Source organism: Pollicipes pollicipes, unplaced genomic scaffold (genome assembly GCF_011947565.3).
Source record: "Pollicipes pollicipes isolate AB1234 unplaced genomic scaffold, Ppol_2.1 Scaffold_4881;HRSCAF=5763_pilon_pilon_pilon, whole genome shotgun sequence".
Lineage (NCBI taxonomy): Eukaryota > Metazoa > Arthropoda > Thecostraca > Pollicipedomorpha > Pollicipedidae > Pollicipes > Pollicipes pollicipes.
Window position 1 is genome coordinate 42732320 of NW_023596576.1, and position 18666 is coordinate 42750985.

An 18666-nucleotide genomic window follows, 5' to 3' on the forward strand; every position below is an offset into this window, starting at 1 on the left:
GTGCCTGGTGTGGGGCGGGGTGCACCCAAACCACGCACAACGTCCGGTAACAAAATGTTTCCACTACCAATATACTGCCATGGAAGCACTTGTCAGCAAGTTTTCCTCCGCTCTCAGTTCCCACTAGCGCTCTAAAGACCGGTCAGCCTCCACGCTGGTTGCCATGGTTGTAGGGAGCAGCTAGCTGACGAGCCGAGGCCGCCGTTTATCTATGCTCGCCGGACCTGGCCACCTCGTACTGGTGACCGGCGAACAACCACGCTGGGCCATGCATAATGGTGCTGTCCGACGGGCATCGCTGGCGGACCGGACACCGGTACATGGGCGCTGTGGTCACGACCGCAAAGGTCACCGAGCTGATGGGGGCTCGATAGTCGCCGAACTGCAGTTGGACAGGCGCCCTGCGGCCGAATGCGGACAGCCGGTCCGCTATATCATAGAAAGTAGGCTTTAGCGTTGTGGCAACTGGCCGCCTTCAAAGGGAACCACGAGGAATTCAGCCGGCCTCCTGTATGTAAAAGGCCTCTGGGTGCCTAAACAGACCGTGAACGGCCCGTTACATTCCGGACACCGGGAGGAACATCTCAATGGTCAGAGGGCTCTCCAGTGGCCAGAGCGGCCCCGCAGCAGCCAGACGTCCAGCGGGCAGGTCAACACATCTGGCCGACCAGAGAGGCACTGAGTAGACAAGGAGCTATATCAATGTCTGGAGGGTTTCTCGGTGGTCAGGGTGCTTCTCAGGTGGCCAAACAGGCCTCTGGGCAGCCTGATAGGCACTAGGCATACATATGGCATTGGGCGTTTAATCTGAACGGGCGATGAGGGGCAGCCAGGACTCTTGGACGGTGTGAGACGCCTCTGAGCGGCCAAAAGGGCCCTGAGCAGTTAGCGAGAACCCCGGGAGTCCAGAGGGTCGTGGGGATACAACTCAGTGTCTTCGGCAACCAAGCGGACCACGTAGCAGTCTGTCTGCCCCAATAGCCAGACGAGCACTTGGGTGGCCAGAAATGCTCCCGAGGCCTCGAGCGAAACAAGCGTCAATGCGCGTCGGGAGACGCTCTTCGTTACAAGCGAAGCCTCTGAGAAGTCAGAGGCAAACGCCACCGGTCAGAGACTATTCGATGGCCGGGGAGGGGCCTTGGTAATTATGGAAGAACTATGACAGCTAACCGGGCCATTACCGGTCTGGTGAGGCCCTGAGAGGTCAATACGACCCCTGAGCGGCTAAAGAGCTCCTGAGAAGTTCCGATGTCGCGTTAACAACACCCGATCGTGTTCAGAAGAAATCTTGAGCAGCCAAAAAAGCCTTAAGTGGCTATAAGGGTCCTTAAGCGAGGTGTAATTCTGGTGGCCGGGAAGAGCACACTGCACGCCCAGCGGATGTCCAGGGCAGACACGTGGGAACCCACTGAGCACCCAGAGGTGATACTGTCTGAAATATGGTAACTGTCTGAGCTACTACTCTGGCAAAACTAACCATACTTTGCTTGTCGGGGAGTCCGACACTGCTCCCCTCAACATGGTCCTAGTCATGGGTCATGATTACGCGGTTCTGCTGGGACTGAGCAACCACACATGGGGAGGCAGCATAACAGGGGCACAGGCTAGAGGAAGAGGGGCCTCCCAAGGACCATTTTTTTCGCCTCAGATGTCTACCAAACGAGGTGGAACGTCACGTGATGCCTACTCACCAAGCCGCCTCCCCCTCCCCCCCCTAAGAAAATTTGGTTGCAACACCGCAGCATATTCATACTAAATGTTACATGTCATCTTTCACAATTTCATTTTCTAAATTTTCTGCATGCGCAACGCTAATCACTTTCTTTTTTACTCTTCATTCCCATAGCATCTACCGAAATATCTCGGTTTCTAACCCGTCACTCCCATAGCATCAAACGAAATATCTCATTTTCTAACCTAACACTAGATGTTTTGGCAGGTTTTCCGCTCGCCGCGGCCCCTCTGAGGTTACTAAACAGAAGACGCATTCCGCCCCCAGTAGTAACAGAGCACTCCAACCGAATGGGCTGTGCCGCCCAAATGATTATTTCGCTTTGATGCTCGCAAAGCAAGACTGCACAAGTAAATTGCAACAGCCAAAACACATAGCAAAAGCAGGCGATCATCAAAGGCGTTCAACATCAATGAAGCGATTTCAGGCGATTACGAACCGAGACGATGAAAGACTCCGAGTTAACAGCGCTTCTAGCGCTCTCTTTCAGCCGACATGGCGTCACCATGTGACACAACATTTTCGCTCACAGGCACTACAATATACATAACAAACGCCTTTATTAGAAAGCATGCACAAAGGAACCTGAACCATCGCATATCATCCCCCCCCCCCCCCAAGTGACGCACTAAATGGAAGTGTAGCCGCCTTCGACCGGCTCGACAAGAAACAACCTTGCCGTCAAAGTTGTGCCAAAGCTTATGACTCACCAACAAAACGCCATCATTCCGCAGAAGAACGGCACTTGCATCCACATCAGGTGGGGGTTGCAGTCAGAGTGCTTCAGCTTAACGCAGTCATCGAACGTCTGGAAGCAGGATGTTAGACTCGCAATGTGATACATTTAAAGCAACACTTCAAGGCGACATCCGCGCTACAAAGCTCATATTCGTTATAATTGGTTGGGCTTCCTGGCCCTGAACCGATTGCATCCTGCCAATGTTCAGATCGTCGCCAAACACGCCAGCCGACTACACAGAAGTCATTGTCATGACCCCAGCGGCGCAACACGTCACGAACACGACCCGGCTCGCCGGCTCCGCGGCACGTGCGGCCGGACAGGGGGCCAGCCGCACGTGCCGCGGAGCAGGCGGCGGCGGCGGCGGCGGCCACCCAGCCGCGCGCTGACGCCCGAGGCGGCGGCGGGAGCGGGACCGGGCCGGCTCGTCGGTCCAGGCGGCCCCGCCAGCCGCGCCCCACCGCCAACACAACCGCCCGGCCAGCTCCCTCCCGCCGGCGGGCCGCGTCCGTCAGTCGGCGTCGGAGCGGCGGCGGCGGCGGCGGCGGCCGCATGCAGGCCACATCCACCGAAACAGTGGCGGCGGCCCGATGACCTAACCTGTGCTGCCAGCCCCCTGATGCTGACTCATGTGTTACCAGCCCACTTCCGCTGACACTACCCCCGTGTCGCCGGCCCCGCCCCTGCTGACACTGCTGACACTACCCCCGTGTCGCCGGCCCCGCCCCTGCTGACACTGCTGACACTACCCCCGTGTCGCCGGCACCGCCCCCGCTGACACTGCTGACACTACCCCCGTGTCGCCGGCCCCGCCCCTGCTGACACTGCTGACACTACCCCCGTGTCGCCGGCCCCGCCCCTGCTGACACTGCTGACACTACCCCCGTGTCGCCGCCCCGCCCCTGCTGACACTGCTGACACTACCCCCGTGTCGCCGGCCCCGCCCCTGCTGACACTGCTGACACTACCCCGTGTCGCCGGCCCCGCCCCTGCTGACACTGCTGACACTGACGTCTGTGCTGCTCGCCCCCGCCCCTGCTGACACCGACCTGTGTGTTGCCAGCCCCGCCCCTGCTGACACTGACCTCTATGTTGCTGACCTCCCCATACCAACACTGACCTCTGTGTTGCCGGCCCTGTTGCGGACCAGGTGCGGCCGGAAGTCGTCGCCGTAGCGCAAGAAGTAGTAGTGCGAGACCAGCCGGTCCAGCGGCCGCCGCACCAGGTTGATGTAGACCGGCCGCTGACTGAGCCCCAGCCTGCGCGGCGGGACGGCACAGGTCACGGCACAGGTCACAGCAGCGCCACCAGCGGGCCACGACACACCCTGGCGAACGGGGGCTGCAGCGCGCGCAGCCTTGCGGGGAGCGGACCGGCGCATTGGCGGTCGTCATAACGCGGCGATCGGCACGCGGAAGCGCGCCGCAAGTGGCCAACACACACGTTCTGGCGCAGGAAATGGCAAGGCGGCGAGCAGCCCGCGATGAGGAGGCGTTCGGGCGGATAGCATCGACGCGACGACAAACCGAACACGACTCGATGACGTCACTCACGTGGCGAAGTCGATAAAGGCGATGTGTCCGTGGTACAGCGCCGGCAGTCGGCTCTTCCATGACGTGATGTTCTTCGCGAACTCTACCTGGGCGAAGACAACAGTGACGTTTGAAAAGGATGCACATTAATCATTTCCCGTGCACAACACAAGGCGTGGCGATGCAGCCTGCAATGAGCGCCTTAAGTTAGCCTGCATCCTTGAGGCGAAAGGGCGCTCCTTTATAAAAGCCTTCCAGGTCGAGGACGCCGCGGGGCGAACAAGTCTTATCTGAACAGCGCGACAGTTTTCAACCTGGGGCCAAAGGCACTTTGGGCGGCCTTTCAAGGTACTCGAAAGTCACTTAACACGTTTTTGAAAAGTCAGACAAGGCAGCATGGACTTTTGTTCTTAAGCTGGTCCGACGACTCTGTGCTCCGAACATGCAACACAACCGGATTTCATGCCAATGCATATCATCACCTTTTATCCACTTAGGACCACCAACAGTGAGACATTAAAACCTACATTCATGTACTCATTTTAACCGAATACGCCGGCCCCATTACGGGTAGTGCTGGCCACCCCCAGTACGTCAGGCACAGTGTATAAGTTGTGACATTTGCAACATGCATAAAAGGGCAGGGTTTATATATATATATATATATATATATATATATATATATATATATAATATATATACGCGTCTTGAAATGTACATTTTCTTTCATTACATGCCCATGCGTTTGTACATAGAGGCATGCTTTTGTCTGTTTCCATCAACTTGGTGAAATTCTAATCTTACCGGTACAATTCCATCCAAATCCTTACTTTGACTTGAGTGACCCGGCCGGGACGTCAGGGTTTCTAGAAGCTCACGCTGTGTAACCACTGATCGTGGCTTCACGCCGCCTTCAGCAACGACAAGCGCAAGCGTCTGCCCATCTACCAAGCGTCGCAAGCCGCCTGTGCGTTGGTCTTTGTTAACCCGCACCTTTCCTATCACTTTGCCCGTCCCTCGCCGCGCGGGGCGTTTGATGGGCCATGTCATTGCGCATGATCTCGACTTCTGTATATCATTACAGAGCCGACATCAAGCTTCCGAATGGTTGCATTCATCAAGTGAAGTGTTCTTCACACAATTTTGATGTTCCATCGCGTTAAAAATCGCTACTGACGAAATATTGCCTCCACAGAAGTGCAAAGTACGGGAGTTTCGCAAGTAAATTTTGCATCCAATTTTTCGGCGCCACATTTTTTGTTCCCTCCATACAAACGCACAGCAGTCATTTCATAGTACACATCAAAATACACCAATGGCATGCATTGCGAATGGAGACAATAAGCTTTACCTGGTCCACGAAGGACATGACATGAGCATTCTTCGAAGTGTTGAGATGAATGACATTGTAATTATGGCGCACGCACAGGTCATAGGCGATGCCCATGAATGTGGTAGAACCAGTCTTTGGCACTCTGTTGTAAATGACAATAGTTTCGTCTCTAGGAACGCTCTCCGGTGGTGATGACATGTGGCGTTCTGAAACACAGGATATAATCACATTTAGGCCGAAAGTACGGCTTCACAATGCTTACGCCTTACATCAATTCATGGCGTTGGAAATCAAGTACCTGTGTTTTCTTCTCCACACCGAATCATAGTCCAAGATTTAGCTTTACAATTATTAAACAAACCATTCCATTTTGAGTAAAAATGAGAAGTTGACAGATAAGTTAGAATTTTTGACATAACGTACACTGCACGGTTCGTTGGAAGCGACCCGAAGGCCCACATAAAGGCATCGAGAACATCATCCAAAAGCTCAGCACTCGGCGATTCCGAATGTGCACACCATTTCAAAATCGATTTACTTACCAACATAGGCTAGACGGGACTGAAGTGACGCCAAGCGGTTTTCATAATGTATCACTGTTAAGTAGAACAGTAACACTGACACAATAAGGAGCGCGAAGAACCGCGGTCCCACGGAAACCATGCCTGTGAAAGGAGAGGTCACAGTTGTAAAAGCGAGCACATACGATGATGAACGTGAGCGCAGGTAGACAGAGTCACAGCTGAACGCTGACAAAACGAGGCACATCGATTCAGCCATCAGGACAGCCGCATGCAATAACGCCATATCAACCGAATATAGTTCCCAGTCGATTTACTGCATTTCTTTCTCAGAAAAAAACTGCATAACAGCCTAAAACGTGGTTTATATTTTAGCGATCCCGAGTTACCCGACATGAGACTAGCACCATTGCTGCAAGAAGATAAACAGGTGATAGCACCGGAAACACTTCAGGTCGATGTGTGAGGTCGGTCACGCCGGTTCTAGTAAAAGCCTGAACCGATTGCCTACTGAGATCCTGATCAGACCAGGAGATCTTAGTGCTAGGTCGCCTAAATCTCCCCTTTCTTGTCTGTGACACGGGCGACGTTCTTAACCATGCGTGTCAACCAGACAGTCTGTTCTTTGAATTATTTGCCACACTTGGTCTAGCCCTGTGGGTAACCGCGCGTTTCCACCACTCTGGGGACACCTCAGCCCTGCTTCTTATCGCCGAGTACGATAGGAGGGTTCCGTTCAATGTCAACGAGTATGCTAGGAGGGCTCGGTTCAATGTCTGCCTCCCTTGCCAGACTGTCACCAGTATTCCACTATGAGCGGCCGCTGGCTTCGTCTTCGATCACACGTTTACATCTCCTGCCATCACACCAGACCCGTTAGGAGATCCACATCCACATCCACAAGTGGCATCAACAAGGGTGGATGCCACTTGGTCTCGTGGAGACCGGCGGGAGTGAATCGGCACTTTGAACTGGACCGCCGCAATACTCCGGGAACATATTATTTATTTCTTGAATTTGTTTATGTTGCTGTTGGACGAGCTTGTACCGCCGGCCGACGACAGCGCAAATGTTCGATTTCATGGAAAGCCAGCCTGCCGACCAGCCCACGCAATAGGAGGAAATATGCCTGGATAAAATAGGAAGAAATCAGACCCCTCTGCAGCACATCTTTGGATCAACGGAGGCCTGAGAACGCTCTTCGCCGCGAATGCTAGGCTAGGAAATCCCTTCATCGCTTCTCAACCGAGTATAAGAAAGGATTGTCAGAAAAACTGAAAGCTTTCTGACACAATATCAGGCATTCTCAAACTAATGATGGAAGTCCCACAGGTGATTCAGCATGACAGCACGGTCCTTCGCGACGTCATTTGAAGACGTTGATGTGCGAATGTCTCCACAATCAGCAGCAGCTGCACAGCAATTTGCCACAAAGTTGACAGCAACCATTGTTCTCCATGAGCAAGATGCCCTTGGTATCCTTCAGGCTCTTGACACAAGCTGCTTGGTCACTGTGCACAAGATTCACCTGATGCTGCTTAAGAGTTGTGCTCAGCATGCAGCTTATCCCCTGAATCAGGTATTCCACAAGTCCTTAATCAAATCTGCCCTTCAGTGAAGTGCAAACATGTACTGTTGTTGCACCCATCCACAAGAACAGGCATCAATCAGATCTGCTAGATAGCAGATTCTTGGACATTGTCCTTTTATATTTTTCCCAAAAGCTTGTGCCATTGTCTCTATGGCCATCTCAAGAGCCAGGATGAAATCTCATTAGCCTGGTCCTGCTATGTGTGATAGACATGATCATAAGGAATAAAATGGTCAGATATAAACAAAACAGCACACAGATTATTCATTGCAGACAGTGGGGCATTAAGATAAGAACCTGCAAAGCAGCAGCTTCTACTAAACCAAATTGTTGTTACAAGTTGGGGACATTTGTGTAAAGAAAAATGAAGGAATGCAAAGTCAGAAGCAACTTGTATTGAGCTTTGTGGATAAAAATAACAAGTGACATTCATTTTTTCTAAGGCTTCCAGAAGAAAAGAAACTTGATTGTGCAAGCAAAATTTAAAGGTTGGCCATGTCAAAGTGGGGAGGAGGGGGGGGGGGGCAGAGGAAGTGGAACACCTCCCCAGTCCAGAAGTTGAGGGGGCAAGCACACTTTAAACCCACCTGTCCTGCAGTGATAGCTAATTATCTTATATTTTTACATACCATAAGACCCAGCATAGACTTCTGCATGCCAGACATCTATGATCTAAAACCTTGCTTGCATGATGAATGGAATCAAACAGATATAAATCCCTGGTCTTCAAGGCTTACCCATTGTGGATGCCCATGACCAGTGGATTTTGCATGCAGTGCTGCATTCAGCTTTCATCCTCCTCAAACATTCTTTCCTTATATGCTCTGAGACCAGGAGCCCCAAAAGATGACCTGAGCAGGTGAGCTCATCTCCCTATGTTGGACACTTCATGATTGCTGTTCGTGTCTTTGATATACTTCCTAAATACCTGACAGCTTATCCTTTTCCCATTTGATATGCAAATTTAGCCCTCCCTCCCTCCTCCCCCCTCACTCCCCCACTCCCCCCCCCCCCCCACCCCATCAGCCCTCCTGTATCTGGTGACTATACCAGTGATGTGCAAAATGTGATGATGTGATTATGATGTCCTGATTTCATTTTAAAGGTAACATGATACAATACTCCTATGCATGCTTACTACTTGCACTGCACATCTGAGACATGTTCTTATATATATGGCTTTATATTAAGAAGCAAAAGGAAAACCATTGCATACTTTACAAAGCTTAACTTGGAAGCTTATAAAGAGCCTCAAAATCTGGTTGCCATATTTCTCCTTGCATAGTTTAACAGCTCTTTTCTGATTTCATTAAGCAAACAAAAATTGAAATGTCTCATTCCTATGCAATTAATACATAACAGACAGACAAGAAACAAGAAGACAACACACAATGCATTCATCAGTGTATAAACTTCTACAACAGGGATTGCCAGAGGGGTTTACCACAGTGATATGTCCTGCTAAGTACCCATCACCAGCATGCAGCCAGCAATGTCCAAGGACCTCCAAAAGCTGTTACTCATCTGCTTCACTCACCTGATGATGTACTTAACTTGTCTGATAGAGAAATATCCTGCATAGCATAGCATAGTTGGCCCTGTCACCAATAACAATGCATTGGATTTGGTGATGCTGCGTGCATGCGCTGACATTTCTGCCGCGATGTCTCTACTTTGCCCGAGGTGTTCGGCGTAACGTGTATTTTTGCAGTCCGGCAGTGTGTTCATTCCTCAGCCTTACTGAATACCATACACATGATCAATCTCAACTTCATAATTATGACGACGCCTCTGATGAATATCCAGCAACAGCTAGTACCTACCTAATCTCGGAGCGTTTAGTCCACCGGAGTAATCACACACAACACATGCACCCAGCACCGCACGATGCAATAATCTCCCAAATGATGTTTCTCCCCTCATAAAGATGCCATTAGTATGCTGTATGTCATAGATGCGTCATTATGCGCGCATCATATAGAGAGGGACAAAAATATTAGAAGGATTGGGAACACGAATCATTGTCCGTACACGTTTTTGTTTCATTTATCCTGACAATTTGCCAGGGCAAGATTCAGAAATTCACCAATCGAGATCATCTCTTAGGGTAAATCATATACCTGGTATTCAGGAATAAAAGGACATCATGTGCAAGTCTCAATTCACAAATGTTATCACAAGATTCAGGCTCGGAAAGTTCACGTGGATATTTTCGTGTGTTTCCTGAACAGCAAAACTGATCGTAGTCAAGTGTTCTAACTACTAATTTTGTAGAAACATGATCTCGTAAATTTGATTGCTACGTTACTGTTCACTGACAATGTGCCAAGGGGAGTGGTGCTCAAGTTTCCCAGCTTGTATGGTGCGGGGCACATTCAGGTGTTTTAGTCAAAACATTGTTGCTTCGTTTGACTGAATTTTTTCTTCCATATTAAAATTGTTTCACATAAAATAGGAAGATTTAGGCTGCAATATGACTGTTTATGTTTTATTAGATTATGCATTAATTTTGTCTGACACAAAGGCTCCACTAAAACTAGTGATTTGTTAGCTTTGTTCCCCATTCCGATAGGGAGAGCGGGAAGTAAACACAGGGTAAACGGTACTGCACGAGGGCGCGGAGTCCTGTTAGTGCAATTCACACCTGCAGGGTTTCTATTGCCTTGCGGTCCACCAGTGTTGCAGGACTGTCTGCTGCGGTTATTATAGGACCTTGCTGCCACGTTGGATTAGAGGGTTCGAGCTTTGGTACAGGTAGGGTAGGGATTGCAGTAGAAAGGTGGACCACTTAAAAATTGGGCGTTGAAATCATGGTGACACCGGCGTAGACCCTGCCTTTAAAGGCAGTTCAGATCGAATGATGCAAGTGTGAAGCACATGCAATGTGCACCGTTTTCATTCTGTTTTTTTTTTTGCTTCAGGTATTTCTAGGTGTGGTGCCTACAGCTGCTATACCAGCAGATAGATTGCTGTGCAAAATTCATAACATGGCTGAAGCATGTTAGGCCACATTTGAGCTTATTTTTGTAATACCTTTGGAGCAGATATAACTGTGCTAATTTTAGTGCATGCATATGCACATCATACAATCTGAGCACTAAGAGTTTGGGGCACCATAGTTACCAACTTCACATGGTGAACTGGTTCCCCACCAAGAAATCAAATGGAACAATTCAGTGTAAATAGCCAACAAGGATAAAAATGAAGCTGAAAAATCCACAGCCAAAATTGAACAGGAATAACAGTTGAGTGGGGTCAAAGTAAAGTCTGAAACAGTCCAAGGACAAAAAGTCAAATGGGATCAAAGTTGACAGGATATTAGTCAAACTGAAAACAGGTTGAAAGGAATCAAAGCTAGCAGAAGTTAATGATTGGAAGATGCTTTACAGGACAACAAGTGAACAAGAACACAAATGAGATCAGAAAAAGTCAAGTTGAGCAGCAGAGACCTGCAACTTATTATTATTTATTCTCATGTATTTTGGGCTGCTCGGTGCAGCTGTCAGCAGCGGAAACGGCCTATCTAGCCATTCCTGGACATTTTCTATGATGTTGGGAGGAACACAAAAACAAAGGTACCCATGGTCAGCCAGGCAGGGCTATGCAGTGCTCCTTGCAAATTACATTTGTTGGTAGTGCTGGTGTTGGTCAGACATGTACATAGTTCCCAATGTTGGTTCATGATTCTCACTTTCCTACCAAAAATGGTCTTAAAAACATTCCTATTCAGTTGGGAGCCTTCAGCCTCCCTCCATATCTTTGAGAAGCAATTGGGCCACATCTGGGAAGAAGCCTGTTTATCCACACTTCATGGGTGTATGTAGGGTTATGTGTCACTTTTTAGCCCCCCTCCCCCCCAAATTATCGTGTGAAAGCACATGGTGGGCTGGTCCACTCCATCCTCTGTGTGTATACACCCTCCAGAAAGGAGTATGGTGACACATCAGGCTTAGAAACTCCAAGATTGAGAGTGACCCTGCCCAGTGCTGCCCTGTCCTCGTATCCTGAGGCCAGCTACGCCGCGGACTTACGCACGGGGAGAAAATCTGGGGGCTGGCGTAAAACCGATCAGGTTTCCTAAATGGCACTGAGTGATGGCCGGGTGTCGCGGGTGATGCACACCCAGTCGGCACAGTGCTCACGGTAGTCGCACATCACTACGGTACTACGGCCTGTGCCTTTGCACTACGACGACCTTTGCGAGCAGAAGCGGGATGGTAAATTGTGTTTCAATCATTGTCTTTTTCAAGCTTTTCCATTGCCTGGGAATGGGAAGCGAGCACAGGCATTTCAGATATACTGACTTTGTGCATCATTTGGTATGTGTGCCATGTGGTCAGGATAGGAAAGTATCTGCACTAGCCGTCGTCAGGCATGCAAACACTGGGGGGAGGGGGAGGTACCCCTATGCAGGTTTGGGTTCTTTACTCAGCCTGCTCACATGCTCAATGCATTTTCTTTGCTCATTTCACTTGCTCATTTGCACTTGCAGCTTTACTCAGCTCGCTCACTCGGCAGCTCATTTGGTTATCTAAGGATGATCGCTCACTGAGCTCCATCCCCTCCCCGCAGGCACATAACCAGTGTATTTTTGTGTGGGTGTCATTTGGGCACGGTTTGAGCACGCTTTGCGTTTGAGTGAGCTTGGACACACTTGCACGCACTGTCCCAGCCGGTAACTTCCCCCGCGCTCATCGAACCGCTTGCACGCTGTGGTTAAGCGAGTTTGGACACACTTGCACGCACTGTCCCAGCCGGTAATTTCCTCCGCGCTCATCATGGGCGCCAGGAAGTTGCGGCACAGCGTCCTGGGCATCACCGCCTCAGAACAGCTGATTGAAACCTTGCAAAACGACCAAAGGTTTTAATGTGCTTAGTCGTTGAATTGATGTGTGGTATGCTAGCAAATTCTGGGGTAAACGGAATGCTCTACGTGTGGTGATAAAGGGGGCATAAAAAGAAGGTGCGAATAATGAGGAATTTGTTCGGCCTTGAAAAATGGCGCCAGACAGAAATAGAGTGCGGTTGAATTTTAGCTGTGGTTGCCTCGATGAAAGGTAAGTAGTATCTGAAAATAATCATCTCAGGCTTAAGTTCAAACTACGACAGATGCTTAAATACAACGGAAATGTGCGCGTTCGGTGGGTCGAAATGAGCAACGAAGGACAAGTTGAGCCTCGGGACGAAATGGGTGATAAGGGTCGGTGGGACCGGCGATTATTCGGGTGGGTTAAATTGGTGTAAACAAATGTCAGGTCGCTGTCTTAACCTCGACGCATGCTTAGAATTCAGCCAAAATGTCACGCAACTCCGGCTGGTCAGAGTGTGCGACAGTCAAACATCCGCCCCCGGTGTGTGCCAGTTTTTCGCAAGCCGCTTTTTGTTTTTGTTGGTTTTTTAATCATTATGAAAGGAACTCTCAAAATAAATTGGCTCAAAACCGAAGTAATCCAACTTAGCGAATGGGCCCTGTTGCGTTGAACTGAGCGCTGATGGTCCGGGCCCCTGGATCCTGGACCTTCACACACCCCAACGCACACACGCGCGCACGCATGCACTTTCCGAGAGCGATTTTGTGCCCTGGCTGTGTTTTAGAGTTGGGATGGGGAGGCCTAATGAGTTTTCACAGTGGATGGTTACCTTTGCTGAATGCTAAGTGAGTTATGCAAAGGCGAGCAAATCTTGTTTCTCCACTCTGTTCTCTTCTGTGCGTAAAGGGCAACACGGCAACATTTCCTACGGCTGTTCTTGTGATGCGGTAACAATCTGGTTTCTTGTCTAAGTTTCAGATCGATAGCTGACCTGATAAGTTAAATGGATAATTTGGATGACGTAAGCCTGAGAGAAAAAGAGGAATATTACAGGAAATTGAATGAGTCGCTAAAGAAGAAAACAGCATCCCTGATATCCCAAGCAGAAAGTGCGTTGAGAGAAAAATCTGAAGCAGCTATTTCATTTGACATACCACGTGAACAGAATGAAGGGCAACGCTGCCCGAGAAGAAGGAACGATGCGTGCATGAAGAGCAAAGAAGTTTTGGGGTCAAGTCAGGCCCCAATATCGAACACACTAGGATCGTCCCAGGAGCCGTATCAAGTGACGCTCGATCAAACAATTCCCCCCAGTCTGTCCAGAGAGTGTTCAGATTCTGAGGATAGTATCACTGAAGAATTTGATCAGCTGAGCACCAAAGAAGATGAATGTTCAAGCGCATCATCAGTTGTTTCAAAAAACCTGAGCAGGTCTGCGCAGACCAGGCTATATCAGGCCAAACTCAGGGTATCTAAGGCAGAAATTAAGCGTTTGAAGGCTCAGTGTGAAAAACTAGCCCGAGAAAACTCTGCCTTAGCAGAAAAAAGCAAGGCGTCAGAAAAGGAGCAGCAACGGGCAGTGGCAGGGTCGCAAAAATATAATTTGGAAATCAATAGGCTGAAGAAAGCGTTCGATGAGGCTAAGAAAGAGTCACAGACGGTAAAAAATGAGTGTGTTTCTTGGAAAAAAGATGCAGAAAATTCAAATAGGGAAGTGCAAACAGTGTTGAACTCAAGTGCTCAGATGGAGGTAAAACTCAGAAGAGCAAACGAGGAAGTCGAAAAATTACGACTTGCACTTGAAACAGAAAAGGGAAAGACAAAGGATTTAACTGAAACGTCTAAGGACAGGATTCTGTCTCTTGAAGCAATGAACAAGAAACTGGAGAAACAAAAGCAAGAACTGATTACGGGCTTTAAGAAACAAATGAAGCTCATCGACGTTTTGAAGCGCCAAAAACTACATTTGGAAGGTGCAAAGCTTCTGCAAATATCGGAGGAAGAATTCTTGAAAGTCATAGATCTGAACCTTGGCGAATGAATCCGCCTTGCGTTTTGTTACAAAGCACGGTTAGGAAATTGCTGCACGTTGGTGGCTGCTTGACCAGTGTTCCATTTCACATTATAATACATTCATATTATTACCTATGTGCGTTTGCTGATAAAGCTGCGTTGATATATCATTTTGAGCATGTCTATGCTGCCGACTCATCGCGGGTCGTTGGATTGGTGTCATGTTTGATGTTGAGTATTCATAAACTAAATGCTTCCGTTGTCCAAGGATTTTTTTGTCGAGGTTTGGGTTTGGGGCTTCGTGGGATCCACTGGGGCACATGTTTTCAGTGTTTAAATAGCGTTGGGCAACAATGTGATGTGTCGAGAGCAGGTGATGCCCTGAGGACGGATCACTCTCCCCACCCCATGCGGTATGCTTGAAGGCTCGGTCATCGGTCCTTTTCTGTTCACTTTGTTTACCAATGATCGCTATGGATACTTGATTCATGGTCACCACATCTCATACACCGACGACACGATGCACGGAGATTTCGCGCCCCCTGACGGACCGTGTTTCGCCGACCCCAAAACCAGTGGAACTTGTGCGTGAGCTTCAGTGCTTGCTCAGTGGCAATTCTTCAATGAATGAAACGATAACTGTTCCTTTTTTGCTCCCTGGGTCAAAGCAAAATTATAAAAGGTCAGCTGAATCACATTGAAGCAAACGATTCGACTGTGTATGCCTCAAGTAGCATCAAAATTATCGGCGTCATAGTCGACTCCGGCCTGTCATGGGCTGCCGATGTCTCGAGAGCCGTAAAAATGCATTGAAACCCTCCTTTCTTTCTACAAATTCTGCGATCACTTCACTTCAGATCTTCTTAAGATCATCATCCCGGCGTACGCGCCCATTGATATCACGTACTGCCTGTGCGTGTGATGTGGGGCGACTAAAAGTCAACACCAAATTTTTAAAAAAGCATCAACTTTGCTTGAAGAGTGATAGCCGGCCCTCAAAAGCACCATATTAAATCCCGGCCTCAAACTCTCTTGCATGGCCGATGATCGGGGCTATGGTGGCGCACCGCGACGTAATTTAGGAGCAAAGTTAATTTTATTTGAGGGACACTAGAGGAGATGGCGCGCCTCAAGAGGCTGCGTGCTCTGCGCCCCACGCGCGCTGTTTCAGCCCGTGAAAAGCGCGCCTCGGACAGAGGTAGCCTGCGCTTGCACGTACGCCGATTGACCGCCACATGGAGGGCGTTTTCGCATCGGGCTGCAGCTGCCTGGGGCCGCCTGCCATAGAACGCCCGTGATGCCACAACACTGGGCGCGTGTAATATCTCCACACGTGATCTGTTTTTATCACTGGCCACTGACCACTGATCGGATCTGGCCCATAGTACATAGGTAGGCTTGTGTCAACTCATATTATCAATCATTGCTCGTCTCGTTTCATAGTATACTTTGAGTGTGTGCCTTTTATGCTGCAACTTTTAGTGTGCAATTTGAAACACTCACCGATTGGCTGCCACACAGAGCGTTTTTCACATTCGGCCGCATCTGTCTGGAACCTCCTGCCGTCGTAGCCGTGATGCCACAACACTGGGCGCGTTTAGGACCTCCGTACGCAATGTGTTTTGATCACTGGCCACGTACCACTGATCTGATCCGGTTCATAGTGTATGGGTAGGTCTGTTTTAACTCTGACAATTGCTTGTATCGCTTTATTGTACACTTTGAGTGCACGCCTTTTATACCGCACATTTAAGTATGCAATTTGAAACATGACCATAACCACGACTTGAAGCCGTAAGAGCCACGTGGGGGATGGTTTCCAATGTACGGATACGGATGTGGTGATTTGACTCCAACATGGCCCGCAAACAGTGGAGTAGGGGGAGCGCGCAGGGCGTCCTCGATCACGCACGAAGTATGCCCCACGGTCATGTGCACGACCAGCGTTCCAAACGTGTCCGTCCGCGAGCTACGCGTCCCTGCAGGCGTTCGCGGTCTCGCCACTTCGACAGTCAAGGAGATCTGGGCTACGATCCCGTTACAACTCGAGTTGTGATTCTCGTTTTGTCTCGCTCGAACGCTGTCCTCATTCGGTACTTGCGCCAGACCCGAACACCTGCAGCCCGTCTTCCGTCGCTTCCGCTGTCAGCGGCAAGGGTGCAAGGCTCCTCGGCTCCCTGTCTCCCAGTAACCCACCACGCACTGGTGCGGTGATGGAGCACTGCGGACTTCACTATCGGCCGGCCGGCTGCCTGCGTTGGCAAGAGCCGCACTAGCACTGGTCTGAGCCACCCTATACTGGTCCAGCGGCGGAGTACTGCGGACTTTGTCATCGGCCTCCTCATGGCTGCTTGCCCTGCGCCTGCAACATGCTATTCAGCGACGGTGTTGTTCGCGGTCACCGATGGACCGCATCTCCCAAACGCAAGCAGTTCGTTTTCGTAAGTCGGTAAGTCGGTAAGTAACAAATCAAAATGAATCAACCAATCAGTAAAAATTGAATCGATGTGTTCTCGTTGACCTCTGTCACCTCTGCCTTTGAAAAATCCTGGCAGCGTCCCTGTGCTCGCTGGCGCAGTGTGCGGGATGAACCTGCGCTGGCCGACATCGGGAGAGCGCTTGATCGCTTGTTGGGCTAGTGTTTGTTAAGTTCGTAGGAATATCGCCAATGGGTAGGGCAGAAGCCAACCACTAGTTCTTGATCCCACGTCACCAATTCGTCGGTGTGATACTCAGAACACTAGCAAACCCTTCCCCCTCTCCCCCAGTCGTAAAACGGCTTGCTCCAAGATCACCGACCCGGCTTCCCGCCGCTCCGTCTCCCGCCATCGAACGTGAAGTTCTGGTGATGCGCCTGCGAAGAGGAGGTGGCGACGCCGTGGGAATCATGGATGCATCCTGGCAGCTTTAAGAACGTGTGGGTACTGTCCCCTCAACCTCAGAGACCCACGGCTATCGGATGCATGCAGATACAAGCGTTTGAGTAAAGCGAGAGGAAAATATCCCAGAATGCGAAACGTACCAGTTACAACTCTTACACCGCCGTATGAATAGCGAACATAAAATGCGTGAATGCCCTACCGGTATAGACAGTCGTGGTTGTTCGCACCGCCAGGCAAAAACAACAGGCAAGGGGTTAAACAAAGCAACAAACTATACCATAACGGGCGAAATCGTTTGGTGGGTTACAGTGAGAAGTTTCTTAATACGGAGCTGCCAGGCACCCGATGGCTCACCCTGCCTCATCACTCACCGCAAAAAACATACGTCTGCGAGCCCCTCTCGATCTGAAGGTACAGGCCACTCTCAATTGCGCGAACACGCCCTGCGGCTGCGTGCACCTGGTGGCAATGTTCGTGGTGATATTCCACAAAGCATCATGCTGCGTGCTCGGGACACGACAGAGCACAGTCTGCACATCATCAGGTCATTCCATCCCTGACACACAGAATACGCGTTGCGGGAACTACGTGATCCGTACGTCTCGAATACGTTCGTTCGTTATCCGTACGTAATTACGCCCGTATGTCGGCACTAGGTTTAGAGAATCGTTCATTCGAATACGATGATGGAGTGGCTGACAAGGCCACACATCTATGAGATAGTTTCTTAGACAACTAGACAACTGAGTTCAAGATTGCAACGAACGACATTCATCTTGGGTCAGGTATGAAAGGTTAGACCGAGGTCAAAGCGTACCTGCTTTTCAACGGAGAACTTCATGGGGTGACTTCCGATACTCATTTTTAGTTTGTTGATAGCACGGACTGCAACAACCATCTTCCATGGGCTTCGTAAAGGTAAAAGTAGGCCACTGGCTCTAACACCGATCAACGTTGTTTGCTCGAGAACGTAGCGGGTAGCAGAATCCTTTGACGCTTGCTCATATTTTAATATCAAAACATCCTTTCAGAATTTTGGTCTCCATGACCTCCTAAAGGTCAAATAAGGTCACTGAACTAATAATAACCACACCTGACCATTTGCTTAGAACAGGTATTTATACAGTCAAGGCGGGTGCATGTAGGGGCATGAGGGTGCTTCGGATACCAATCAGTTTAACACGCGCTCGGGTTGGGGGTCAAATTTATCCTCAAAGTTTTTTCCAAAATGGTTTCCGAACGGCAAGACGCAGTCGCGCCAAATTTTGCATAGCTGTAGACATGGCAATAGTGGATCGTTTGGTGTAAGCATTAAGATGTATATTGTAAGGTCGCTGACCTACGACAGGTCAAAGTCAGGCCATGGATTATGCAAAGTCGATTTCTAGGGAATTTTTCAGTCTGATGCAACAACGAAGTGTTGTACGGGGCCATACATCTCTGGGACGCTTTTCTTATGCAAGCATAACAATTTATTGAACAAATTCCATTGACTTTAAGTCAGTTTTGAAG

At 49.5% G+C, this 18666-nt stretch overlaps 2 protein-coding genes across 5 annotated transcripts in view; one reads left to right on the forward strand and one right to left on the reverse strand.

Annotated features, from left to right (window-relative positions):
- The window catches only part of Hs2st (Heparan sulfate 2-O-sulfotransferase), an 87641-nt gene extending 78357 nt beyond the window's left edge, over positions 1-9284 (reverse strand). The window contains 1 exon segment of the mRNA XM_037225189.1: positions 9272-9284. The gene's annotated coding sequence lies outside the window, so the exon portion shown is untranslated.
- Positions 9285-10025: 741 nt separating this feature from the next.
- LOC119101055 (testis-expressed protein 9) lies at positions 10026-14405 on the forward strand. Of its 4 annotated transcripts, none has more exons than XM_037224301.1 (2): positions 10026-10043; positions 13232-14405. In XM_037224301.1, the coding sequence occupies exon 2, from the start codon at positions 13263-13265 to the stop codon at positions 14298-14300; it is 1038 nt and encodes a 345-aa protein (XP_037080196.1). In that variant the 5' UTR covers positions 10026-10043; positions 13232-13262; the 3' UTR covers positions 14301-14405. The 4 variants fall into 4 exon arrangements, with proteins under 4 accessions (XP_037080196.1, XP_037080198.1, XP_037080195.1 ...); XM_037224303.1 differs by lacking the exon at positions 10026-10043 and adding an exon at positions 10057-10075; XM_037224300.1 differs by lacking the exon at positions 10026-10043 and adding an exon at positions 10110-10202.
- Positions 14406-18666: the final 4261 nt, after the last annotated feature.

Coding starts and splice junctions, on each gene's coding strand:
- LOC119101055 (XM_037224301.1), top strand. CDS start 13,263: ATGGATAATTTGGATGACGTAAGCCTGAGAGAAAAAGAGGAATATTAC.